The sequence below is a fragment of the Doryrhamphus excisus genome, chromosome 11 (assembly GCF_030265055.1).
Source record: "Doryrhamphus excisus isolate RoL2022-K1 chromosome 11, RoL_Dexc_1.0, whole genome shotgun sequence".
NCBI classification, from domain to species: domain Eukaryota; kingdom Metazoa; phylum Chordata; class Actinopteri; order Syngnathiformes; family Syngnathidae; genus Doryrhamphus; species Doryrhamphus excisus.
In genome coordinates this window covers 17,528,438-17,541,783 of record NC_080476.1, presented here as the reverse complement: position 1 = coordinate 17,541,783, position 13,346 = coordinate 17,528,438, and the positions used below count along the sequence as shown (strand labels likewise).

The following is a 13,346-nucleotide window of genomic DNA, read 5'->3' as shown; positions in this document are numbered from 1 at the left end:
TATTTACAGCGCGTTTACATTCAAGTGCCGCATCGTATGTGTCGCGCTACAATCATCGTATGAATATTAATTTTTTTTTAATTCAAAAACAGTCCAACTCCATGTTTGATGGACAGGAAACATCAACAGTGTAAGTGCTAGCATAGCAGCTCGCACAAAATAGCCGCGTGGAAATACACACGACACACGAGGTTAGTTAGCATGATTTCCCAACATTCACTTTGTTCAACTTTGTGTGGCGGGAGCGCTGAGGTCCGCCATTTTGTGTCTCGTCACGCTACATCACGCCGCGCCGCCGCCACACAGTCGTCCCTCATTCATCGCGGCTTTTCCAAATGAATCAATAAATGTTTATTCATTTGAAAAATATACATATTTAAACCAATTGTACTTGTTTTGTAAATATTTTTTGGTGTTTTTACACGGAAATACTACATGTAGCGTTAGCACTGTTGTTAGCGTGTCATGAAAAGGAACACACACTTGAATTTTTGATGATCAGAAACATATAAATGGCTACCTTGTTGACTTCCACACAGCCAAAGTTAATATATATTTTATGTTACAATTAATCACAGTCAAAATTAACAAACTTTGCACTATAATAGCCACCAGGTGTCGGTGTTCGACGAGACGGGCACTAAACTCCTCAGTCAGGTTCCCTTGGGGAGCTAATTTACGGTGACACTGCGCGAGCTGGAGTTTTATTCATTCATTCATTCATTTTCTACCGCTTTTTCCTTATTTACTTCTTAAATTGTTTATTTACTTCTATTTGTCTACTGTAGCAGTGACAAAAGTGTAACAACACTTAAAGGAAGTACGCCGTCGAGAAAAAACATGTGAGTCTTTTTATCTTATTTATGTTTACGTATTATTGTATTGAGTAATACAAGTGTTAAGGCGAACAAATGGGTGTTATTTCACATATTGGGTTGTAATTATGTTTAAAAAGGCGTATTTAGAATATCGTAAACAGATTTTCTATGCCATAACTACGAAAATATTCATTGTATTAACATTGAAAGCCTATTGAGTCCAAGAGGGGAAACAGAGGGAAAAACACGTCCGCTACTTCCGCTACTTCAGATTAAGAGCTGCACATTAACAGAGTTTAAAACTCAAAAGAGGTGTTTCCACACTAGCTAGGACCGGATGTTAGCATTTTATTTAGAAAAGGCGAGCCGAATAACCAGCCTTTCATATAGCTACAGTATATCTAAAGTATGCCGAAATGTTGACTTAAATGATGCCTATTTCCGCCCGAATTCGTTACATGGAGGCAAGCTCTGACCGGAAGTGTGTCCTGTAGCTTCACGTAGCTTCACAATCCCACTGAGCTGATCTGGGACCAGTTAACCGTGACGCACGAGGGACGACTGTATAGGCATATATACGCTTGTTTTGTTTTGTTAATAAAACCAACAAAAAATGAGAGTAAATGCTGAAAATAACATATTTTCATTCACAAAGTATGTCCTGAAATGTGATATAGCACCAGTATATCAAATGTAATTAAAACAGCTTATTGTTTGGGAACATTCTTCCCACGTTTTGGACAAGCTAGCTGTCATATGAAGTTTGCCTTCTGTTGCTACATGCTAACCGGTGTTCAAAAACAAAACCCCAAATCTTGTTTATGTGTGTTTTAAAATAATAAAAAAGGACATTGTACATAGTTTTTCTGATACTTTGGCGATGCTTTGAGGAATAATTGCTGTGCTAATTATATTTGGAGGTGTGATCCGCAGGTATTTGGCATGTTAGCATCAATGTTAGGAGGCTAACAAACAGAGCGAGCGTTAGCTAGAAAATGGCCGCCACTGCTAGAATGCCTTCAGTTGCCCAACATGCTAACAAGTGTTCAAAACAAAACTAAAAATTGTTGTGTTGTAGCTGTTTGCCTATCTTTTAGTTGTTTTTAGTCGTTTTAGCAATGTCAAACAAGATGGCGTATGTGATTTTTGGCTAGCTTGGCTGCTAGCAAAGTTGTGGATAGGCTAATTAAAAGGGACGAGCTAGCATAAAATAAGTGAAATGTCGCGGATGTGCTAACATTTCTGGGCGGAATCAGATTAAAAGTGATCTGCTCTTCTGGTTGATGACTTATTGCTATGCTAATTGCTAATTGCTAATAGCAGGCTAACAAACATGTCATTGTCAAGTGTTTTGAGTACAGTCAAGTTCAACAGGAGCATCAGTAACAATAAACGTTGGCTGCCACAGCTAGGTGGCGCCGCGCTCCTCCCTTCCTCCGCCCGTCCCCCTTGCTCGTGCTCCCACTCTGTCCTCCGCCGCTCTTGCTCGTCGTCCTCGCCGTCCCCATTGTCCCACGGCCCGTCATCCTCGCCGACCTCGTTGATGCTGTCGCAGCGCTCTCCCTCGTGGCCCTCGTAGCAGTGGCATCGGAATCGCTCGCTCAGGAGCTGCAGGTCCCGTGGCGAGTGCCAACCGCTCACAGCGAAGTCGCCGTCGCCCGAGGGCAGGATGCGGTAGCTGTTGGCGCTCAGGTGGAGGTAGTGGCGGGCCTGCGGGTTGCGGCGGACACAGCGGCCGTTGCCCCGGCAGAGGTAGTCGCTGCACGCCTCGGCCGCTCGCGTCACGTTGGTGACGTACTGACCCAGACGGTGGTTGACGAACCACCTGACCTTGCTGCAGTTGTGCTGCGGGAACACGAAGACGGCCATCTTAGTAACACGAAGCATTGTTTGCATGTTAACATTGGCATAGTAGCATTTTTAGCCATTTTCATAGGTAGACACTTACATAAAGACTTTGCACTATCATGCTAGGTGGTAGCATGCTAATGTTAGCTTGTTAGGATTGATTGCATGTCAACATTGGCATAGTAGCATTTTTATCGGTAGACACATATAAAGACTGCACTATCGTCCTAGTTGTTAGCATGCTAATTTTTGCTCATTGGCATTATTTGCATGTTAACATTGGCATAGTAGCATTTGTACCCATTTTCATAAGTAGCCACTCATATAAAGACTTAACACTATCATGCTAGGTGTCAACATGCTAATGTTAGCATTGTTTGCATGTTAACATTGGCATAGTAGCATTTGTATCCATTTTCATAGGTAGTCACTCATATAAAGACTTAACACTATCATGCTAGGTGTCAACATGCTAATGTTAGCATGTTAGCATTGCTGGCATGTTAACATTGGCATAGTAGCATTTTTAGCCATTTTCATAGGGAGACACTTGCGTATATAAAGACTGTGCACTATCATGCTAGGTGTTAGCATGCTAGTTTTTGCTCATTGTCATTGTTTGCATGTTAACATTGGCATGGTAACATTTTTAGCCATTGTCATAGGTAGTCACTCATATAAAGACTTTGCTAGGTGTTAACATGATAATGTTAGCATGTTAGCATTGCTTGCATGTTAACATTGGCATAGTAGCATTTGTATCCATTTTCATAGGTAGTCACTCATATAAAGACTTAACACTATCATGCTAGGTGTTAACATGCTAATGTTAGCATGTTAGCATTGCTTGCATGTTAAAATTGGCATAGTAGCATTTTTAGCCATTTTCATAGGTAGACACTTACGTATATAAAGACTTTGCACTATCATGCTCGGTGGTAGCATGCTAATGTTAGCTTGTTAGCATTGATTGCGTGTTAACATTGGCATAGTCGCATTTTTAGCCATTTTCATAGGTAGTCACTCATATAAAGACTGAACACTATCATGCTAGGTGTTAACATGCTAATGTTAGCTTGTAGCATTGCTTGCATGTTAACATTGGCATAGTAGCATTTGTATCCATTTTCATAGGTAAGCGCTCATATAAAGACTTTGCACTATCATGCTAGGTGTTAGCATGCTAATGTTAGCTTGTCAGGATTGATTGCATGTCAACATATGCATTGTAGCATTTTTATATGTAGACATGACTTTGCACTATCATGCTCCACCCATGTTGTAAAGCAAGGGAAGTTACAAAAAAGAAATACATTTGATGTTGGTAAGACGCGTCTGAGCGCCAGATGCAGTCATCAAAAGAGCCACACATCATGAAAAGAGCCACAGAAGACAAGCTGACGTCAGCTGGTATTGTTCTCCTTACAGACGGGCCTCCAGAACAACCCCAGATGTTCTTCCACATGAAAGTCGCCAATTGGACTTTTAGAATGTTCAACAACACGGAAGACCAACTGAACGTAGGAACCCCAAAACAAAAAGTATTGGAGTCCTTACCCGAGACGACGTCAGGTTCAGGTCGCCCCAGATGACGAAGCCGGCAGCGCCAAGTGCCGCACTCTCCCCGATGGTGTGGACCAGGTCTTTCTGTGAACAGGGCACATGTGAGTGAGTGTGTGTACTCTGATTGGCCGCTAGATGGCAGCAGTGATTAAAAAGCATCTTTGATGAATGAGTTGTATTTTTTTTTAGGTAACGTGACTGCAATGAAATCAGGTGAAAGGTCAACGGAGGCTTCTTACGGTGGTGAGGAAGGTGAGCGCCTCGTCGCGGTACCCCAATCTCAGGTAGACGTACGTGGGCAGGTCGTAGTCCTTGGAGGTGAGCGAAGCCACACGCAGCGCTTCTCTCACACGATGGCGCGAGAAGTGGAGGTTGCCGACGCTGTTGGTGTGACTCTTCCTGATGGCGACGGACGGGAAGAGCGCTGTGCTGCTGTTCCACAGCCAACGCAGCTCATCGTTCCTCAGGCTCTCCAAAAGCGGGCACAAGCCGGTGTAGTTCTCCTCGTGGAGGTTGTAGTTGTGGCAGTCCGGGTAGAGATAGAACCCCCAGAGGCCGTCGGGGCGGAGGCGCGTCCCGAGCTGTATGGTCCTCTGCATGAACGCACGGGCGCTTTTCTCGAAGCGGCGGCGCGCCAGCTCCTCCACCTGCGCCGTCGTCACGTTGATGTACGCCTTGGCGGTGAGCTCACGAGACTTCTGTCGGTAGATGTCCTTCTTGTGCCAGTTGCGGTTCCACTGAGGGCGCCAGAACTCCCAGTCGATGACGGCCAGGCCGCGGAAGTCCTCTGCGGGGATGAAGTGCTTGATGTCCTTGTAGGCCTTGAACAGGTGCATGTCCAGGCTGCAGTTCTGCGGCACGCCGCCGTGCACGGCAGCACCCTGGGGCGTATAGCGGGGGTAGTAACCAAGCCGGTTGGCGTAGAAGATGGTGACGTTCTGGCCTGTCCAGTCAGCGCGCGGGCTGCCGTGGATGTGGAAGATGCGGTCCAGGTTTGCGGTGACGTTGTACTTGATGGCGCACATGTCCAGGGGAGCGTTCCAGGCGGCGATGAAGGGCTTGCGGCCAATCAGAGGCAGCTTGGCAGGTTTCTGCCCAAAGGCGGTGTGGAAGAGCAGCAGGATCCATGAGAAGGTGAGGGTGACCGGAACCACGTGCTGGGAGGAGGATGTCCCGCTTGCCGGCCCCGGGGGCATCCTGGTGATCAGGCACTGGGGCTGTCACTCATCCTGAGGAGAAGTTACAGTTAGTTAATTTTTGTTAGCATGCTAATTTTTGTTTATTGGCATTGTTTGCATGTTAACATTGGCATAGTAGCATTTGTATCCGTTTTCATAGGTAGTAATTTATATAAAGACTTATCACTATCATGCTAGATGTCAACATGCTAACGTTAGCATGTTAGCATTGGCATAGTAGCATTTGTATCCATTTTCATAGGTAGTAATTTATATAAAGACTTAACATTATCATGCTAGGTGTCAACATGCTAATGTTAGCATGTTAGCATTGGCATAGTAGCATTTTTAGCCATTTTCATAGGTAGGCACTCATATAAAGACTTAACACTATCATGCTAGGTGTCAACATGCTAATGTTAGCATGTTAGCATTGCTTGCATGTTAACACTGGCATAGTAGCATTTGTATCCATTTTCATAGGTAGTAATTTATATAAAGACTTAACATTATCATGCTTGGTGTCAACATGCTAATGTTAGCATGTTAGCATTGGCATAGTAGCATTTTTAGCCATTTTCATAGGTAGGCACTCATATAAAGACTTAACACTATCATGCTAGGTGTCAACATGCTAATGTTAGCATGTTAGCATTGCTTGCATGTTAACACTGGCATAGTAGCATTTGTATCCATTTCATAGGCAGTCACTCATAATTTGTCTTAACACTATCATGCTAGGTTTCAACATGCTGTTAGCATGTTAGCATTGCTTGCCTGTTAACATTGGCATAGTAGCATTTGTATCCATTTTCATAGGTAGTCACTCATATAAAGACTTAACACTTTCATGCTAGGTGTTAACATGCTAATGTTAGCTTATTAGCATTGCTTGCATGTTAACATTGGCATAGTAGCATTTGTATCCATTTTCATAGGTAGACACGTATATAAAGACTTTGCACTATAATGCTAGGTGTCAACATGCTAATGTTAGCATTGGCATAGTAGCATTTTTAGCCATTTTCATAGGTAGGCACTCATATAAAGACTTAACACTATCATGCTAGGTGTTAACATGCTAATGTTAGCATGTTAACATTGCTTGCATGTTAACATTGGCATAGTAGCATTTGTATCCATTTTCATAGGTAGTCACTCATATAAAGACTCAACACTATCATGCTAGGTTTCAACATGCTAATGTTAGCATGTTAGCATTGCTTGCATGTTAACATTGGCATAGTAGCATTTGTATCCATTTTCATAGGTAGTCACTCATACAAAGACTTAACACTATCATGCTAGGTGTTAACATGCTAATGTTAGCTTATTAGCATTGCTTGCATGTTAACATTGGCATAGTAGCATTTGTATCAATTTTCATTTTCAGACACTTATATAAAGACTTTGCATTATCATGCTAGGTTGTAGAAGTTACAGTTACAATTACAGTTACGTCACCCTTACGACATTTTGATGACTAAAGTCCTGAGTGAGCTTCGTTGTTTCTGCTCTTCAAGGATTTATGGCAGCCAAAGCTGGAAGACTAGAATTCTATACAAGACTCCTTCAAAGGGATCGGGGCAAAGACTGACTCCATGGGATGTCGGACAAAAGTCCTAATTGTCCCGGAGTCTGACTTCCACTTCCACGGACGGTTGTTCCGGCATGATTTCAGAGGTCACACTGAGGAAGTCGGTGACATCCACAGACCGCGCGACCGCAGCTCAAGCCTCAATGACAAGACGCTCCCGCCAAACGTCTCGTTGTGGTTTGCTGCATCACAGGCGCCTCAGTGCGGTTCGAACATGTCGCCCAGCAGCAGACGCGCATTAACCTACAAGCGCGAGTCTCGTCTCTGACATGAAACGGGGAGTTAAAAATTCACAGCAGATGTGAACAGGTGGCGTGTACACTAGGAAGTGGTCTATGTGTACTGGTACACTTAACTACAATTAGATGGTACAAGTACTGTACAATTAAACAATATGATGTTTCCTGGTAGGCACTCGGGTTGAGTATCGAACAGAATCGTGTCTGACGTTCCGATTCTCCTGGAATCGTTCATGTTTTAAAAAACTTTCGGTGCCTAGGTTGGGTGGATCGGCCAGCCGTATGACACCAAACAATAAAACACGTCAGGAAAAGACGATGCGCTACTCCAGGGGTGGGCAAACTACGGCCCGGGGGCCACATTCGGCACGCCAAGTGTTTGGATACGGCCCGCCCGTTCTTTCGAAAGTATTTCATTTAAACTCAACATACAAGCTGGCATCAAGCTGGTTTACAAAGTGCTCCTGAAAAAAGGGACACAAGCACATAATAATAATGATAATAATAATAATCATTATTTAATAATAATACTTCATTCATTCATTTTCTACCACTTTTTCCTCAAGAGGGTCGCGGGGGTGCTGGAGGTATATATTTAATAATAATAATAATTTGTATTATTCTTATTATTAAAAAAATATTATTTAATAACAATAATAAATTATTTTATTATTATTTAATAATAATAAAAACATTATTTTACTATTCTTATTATTAATAACAAAATTATTGTTATTTTATTATTATTTTTATTAAAAATTATATAACTATTCTTATTCATTCATTCATTCATTTTCTACCACTTTTTCCTCACGAGGGTCGCGGGGGGTGCTGGAGCATATATTTAATAATAATAATAAAAATGTTTATTATTTTTATTATTAAAAATATTATTTAATAATAAATTATTTTATTATTATTTAATAATAATAACAAATATTTTACTATTCTTATTATTAAAAAAATAAAATTATTTAAAAATATATTCTTATTTTATTATTTTATAATAATAATAATAAATTATTTTATTATTTTATAATAATAAATTATTTTATTTTTATTAATGTAAATTATTATTATTTTATTATTTTTATTAAAAATTATTTTACTATTCTTATTCATTCATTAATTCATTCATTTTCTACCACTTTTTCCTCACAAGGGCCGCGGGGGGTGCTGGAGCATATATTTTAATAATAATACATATTATTATTATTATTATTAAAAATATTATTTAATAATAATAAATGATTTTATTATTATTTAATAATAATAATAAAATATATTTTACTATTCTTATTATTAATACAAAATATTCTTATTTTATTATTATTTTATAATAATAAAAATAATAATTATTTTATTTTTATTAATCTAAATTATTATTTTATTATTTTTATAAAAAAATATTTTACTATTCCTATTATTAATAAAAATATTCTTTTGTTATTATTTTATAATAACAATAATAAATTATTTTATTATTTTATAATAATAAATTATTTTATTTTTATCAATCTAAATTATTATTTTATTATTATTTTTATAAAAAATTATTTCAATATTATTTTATTATTATTAATGCACTTTACATCAAATAAATGATCTTAAAGTGCACATATAGCAGATTGCACAACACTTTTAAGATATTCCAGATGGACTGTTCAGTGTAAAATATAGAGTCTGGCATAGTCCCTACAAATTCCCACTCGAGTACCAGGGACCGTCAATAAATGACATGGCATTGAAGTTGAAGAGTTGGTTTTAAAAAAGCCATATATTGTAAATCAAGCCATCAAATTGGTGCACTTTGTCTATTGTGCGTCATAAGACACTCATCAGGAACCCAAATGGAGAAGAAAAGTGTCTTTGACCGACTTGAACGATTCAGGGCCCTCCTTTTTCGTGGGACTTTCCAACCAAGCCTCTTACTTCCTTTGTTGTTCCACAGCAGCTTATGGAAGGCTTTCATTGTTCTCCAGTGGACATCTAAGACGATGCCTGATATGCTGCTGCCTTGCTCAAGTATATGAAACTAATACCACACTGGATCCTGCTTGCTTTTCCTCAAAACCCAAGTCAGCTTTGTGGACCACTACACGAACCAAAGACTCCCTCCTGCAGATAGCATTCCCACCGCCTGGAAGTGATTAGCTAAAGCTTGTCGATGCTTGCGGTTCTTGTGGTTTCTGTCCTCCGCCATCTGATTGTCTCCGCTGGAAAATGTGAATCCAAGCCGCAGTCGCCAGGAGGGTCTGGTTCCTTCTCTCGCCAGGTTTGGATTGGAATGTTCTATGAAGCACCCCTCGTGCTCCTTCATTGCTCAAGGAGGAACATGAAGATCGGGACGGGACAAATTTAGATTTAGAATGTTTCAGGACAGCAACACTTTTGGTTTGATGTTTGTAATTGAAGCCCAAGCCCCTGTAAGCATGCCAAGGAGCGGAAGCCAAACAAAACAGATTCCCTCAAACACACCATCTGTCGTGTAAACACGCTCCAGCGTCACGCTTCGCTGGTTGGATCCTCGCTCTGGGACGGTACCTGCACTACTACAAAATACACTGCGTGGATCTGCACTAAAATCTACCTGAACCTACCTGGTTACCCTACTAGGATCTACCTGTACCCGGTTGACCTACTGGGATCTATCTGTACCTGGTTGACCTACTAGGATCTACCTGTACCTGGTTGACCTACTAGGATCTACCTGTACCTGGTTGACCTACTAGGATCTACCTGTACCTGGTTGCCCTACTAGGATCTACCTGTACCTGGTTGTCCTACTAAGATCTACCTGTACCCGGTTGACCTACTAAGATCTACCTGTACCTAGTTGCCCTACTAGGATCTACCTGTACCTGGCTATGAGCGTTGACTAGTACCTGATATCCCTAACCCATTGGCAGCCCAATACTGGCCTTTACTACTACCTGGAAGCCCTACTAGCATATACTAGTACCTGGTAGCCATACTGGTGGCCCTTCTAGCACCAATTAGTACCTGGCCACCAGACTGGTGGCCCTACTAGCATCTACTAATACCTGCTGGCCCTACTAGGGTTTACTAATACCTGTTGACCCTACTAGAACCTGGTGACCCTACAAGGTTTTACTAATACCTGGTGGCCCTACGGATACCTGGTGGCCCTACTAGTACCTGGTGACCCTACAGTGGTTTACTAATATCTGGTAGCCCTACTAGTACCTGGTGGCCCTACTAGTACCTGGTGACCCTACAGTGGTTTACTAATATCTGGTAGCCCTACTAGTACCTGGTGACCCTACTAATACTTGGTGGCCCTACAAGGTTTTACTAATACCTGGTGGCCCTACTAGAACCTGGTTACCGTACAAGGTTTTACTAATACCTGGTGACCCTACTAATACCTGGTGGCCCTACTAGTACCTGGTGAGCCTACTACTACCTGGTGACCCTGCTAGTACCTGGTGGCCCTAATAGTACCCGGTAGCCCTACTAGTACCTGGTGACCCTACTAGTACCTGGTGGCCCTACTAGTACCTGGTGGCCCTACTAATACCTAGTGGCCCGACTAATACCTGGTGACCCTACTAGTACCTGGTGGCCCTACTAGTACCTGGTGGCCCTACTAGTACCTGGTGACCCTACTAATACTTGGTGGCCCTACAAAGTTTTACTAATACCTGGTGGCCCTACTAGTACACGGTGGCCCTACTAGTACCCGGTGACCCTACTAGTACCCGGTGGCCTTCCTGGCGTCTACCAGTACCTGGTGGCCCTACTAGGTTCTCATCATATTACAGGAATAAAATCATAATATGGGATACTTTGGGAATAAAGTCATAATACTATGGGAATAAAGCCAACTATAATGGGAATTAAGTAAAAATATTAGGAGAATCAAGTCAGAATATTACAGGAATAAAATCAGAATATTATGGGATACTATGGGAATAAAGTCATAATACTATGGGAATGAAGGCCAACTATAATGGGAATAAAGTCAGAATATTACAGGAATAAAATCAGAATATTATGGGATACTATGGGAGTAAAGTCATGTTACTACGGTAATAAAGGCATAATACTATGTGAATAAAGGCAAAGTATAATGGGAATAAAGTCAAAATGTTACAGGAATAAAATCATAATATGGGATACTTTGGGAATAAAGGCAAACTATAATGGGAATAAAGGCCAAATACTACAGGAATAAAATCATAATATGGGATACTTTGGGAATAAAGTCATAATACTATGGGAATAAAGGCAAAATATTACGGGAATAAAGTCAGAATATTACAGGAATAAAATCAGAATATTATGGGATACTATGGGAATAAAGTCATGTTATCACGGTAATAAAGTCATAATACTATGGGGATAAAGGCCAACTATAATGGGAATAAAGTAAAAATATTATGGGAATAAAGTCAGAATAGTACAGGAATAAAATCAGAATATTATGGGGTACTATGGTAATAAAGTTATAATACTATGGGAATAAAGTCAAACTATAATGGGAATAAAGTCAAAATAGTATGGGTTACTATGGTAATAAAGTTATAATACTATGGGAATAAAGTCATAATACTATGAGAATAAAGGCCAACTATAATGGGAATAAAGTCAAAATATTATGGGAATAAAGTCAGAATATTACGGGAATAAAATGATAATATTATGGGATACTATGGGAATAAAGTCCAAATATTATGGGATACTATGGTAATAAAGTTATAATACTATGGGAATAAAGTCAAAATATAATGGGAATAGAGTCAAAATATTATGGGATACTATGGTAATAAAGTTATAATACTATGGGAATAAAGTCAAAATATAATGGGAATAGAGTCAAAATATTATGGGATACTATGGTAATCAAGTCATAATACTATGGGAATAAATTCCAAATATAACGGGAATAAAGTGGTAATGTTATGAAGAAAAAGTTTCCAATATTATTTCAGAAGAAAAAGGCCGTAAAAAGATGTAGGGAAAGGTCAAAGAGCGGCGGTGATGTTGGGGCCCACCCCGGTGGGGGTGCCGGCCAATCACATTCACCCTCAGGAATCGATGGAAGAGCTCGGCCAACATCCTGTCCTTTATCTTCCCAGATCTTTGTTCTTTGAATGATCCTACGGATCCTTCCTGGTGTCGTCGCCAACATTCCTTCCCGCGGCGACCACCTGTGTCGTGACTTTTTACGAGCGCTAAAAGGAGTCGCGGCTCCGACCCAAATTGGGTGGTAAACGTCTCACCTTTTTTAAAATAAAACGCACAGAACCGACTTAGCCCACATTCCGGGCGGCAGACTCGTACCACGACATAACATAAACAACACCATAAAAAAAAAAAAAAAATGGGTGTGGACCATCTCACCTGGCGATGACGCTGCATGGGGTCCAACCTCGGGGGGGTCATGTCGACCCCAGGCTCACGCAGTCCCACGGTCACTGTGTGAAAGACGAGCCCTGCCATGCTGACTTTTATACGGCCTGGAAGAGAGGGAGGAGGGGCGCGCCACAACACTGAGATTACGACACAGGGAGGGGGGGGGCGAGCGACATACACACAAACAGTGGAGCGAGAGAGAGCGAGAGGGGGAGGCTTTGAAATCCTGAGTTGAGCTCCTCGTAAGGACCATCCTGCCAGGAGGGCCTAGCGTCCAAACACGAAATCACGTGCACACGCCCCACATTGGTAGTTCCCGCTTCAACCACTGGGGGGCGGAAAGCTAGCGGAAGGCCAACGGGATTTTTTCATCATCATAAAGTGGGAATAGTACATGTCATTGTAGGACTTTATTCCCGAACTGTTCCGACAATAAAATTGAATTTTGTTACAATAAAGTTGTAAATATACAGTGGGAAAAAAAATCTAAATTATTTGATTCTGAAAAAAAAGTTCTAATTTGTAATAATTTTTCTTGGAAATTTATGACTTTTTTCTTTTTTAACGTTCCGAAATTTCGGACAAAACAAGATATAAGTTGTAAATCTATGGCTTTTTTCTTGGACATAATTTACTAGAAGAAAAAAAATTATTGAAAATGTAAAAAAAAAATCGAGTAAATTAAACATTTTTAAAAGTTGGAAATTTACAAGAAAAAAAGTTG

General features: G+C 40.7%; 2 protein-coding genes across 2 annotated transcripts in view; one reads left to right on the top strand and one right to left on the bottom strand.

Moving 5' to 3' along the window:
* Nucleotides 1–10: 10 nt before the first annotated feature.
* LOC131138214 (hyaluronidase-4) lies at nucleotides 11–12,733 on the bottom strand. The gene is given in 5 exon segments (XM_058086949.1): nucleotides 11–2,158; nucleotides 2,160–2,663; nucleotides 4,224–4,313; nucleotides 4,469–5,458; nucleotides 12,611–12,733. Coding segments are annotated over 4 exon segments (1,578 nt in total). The 5' UTR covers nucleotides 5,426–5,458; nucleotides 12,611–12,733; the 3' UTR covers nucleotides 11–2,131.
* LOC131138215 (actin nucleation-promoting factor WASL-like) overlaps nucleotides 692–13,346 on the top strand; it is a 49,824-nt gene continuing 37,169 nt past the window's right edge. Inside the window, exons 1-3 of the mRNA XM_058086950.1 lie at nucleotides 692–842; nucleotides 4,095–4,330; nucleotides 4,419–4,481. The gene's annotated coding sequence lies outside the window, so the exon portion shown is untranslated. The remainder of the gene's footprint in view (nucleotides 843–4,094; nucleotides 4,331–4,418; nucleotides 4,482–13,346) is intronic.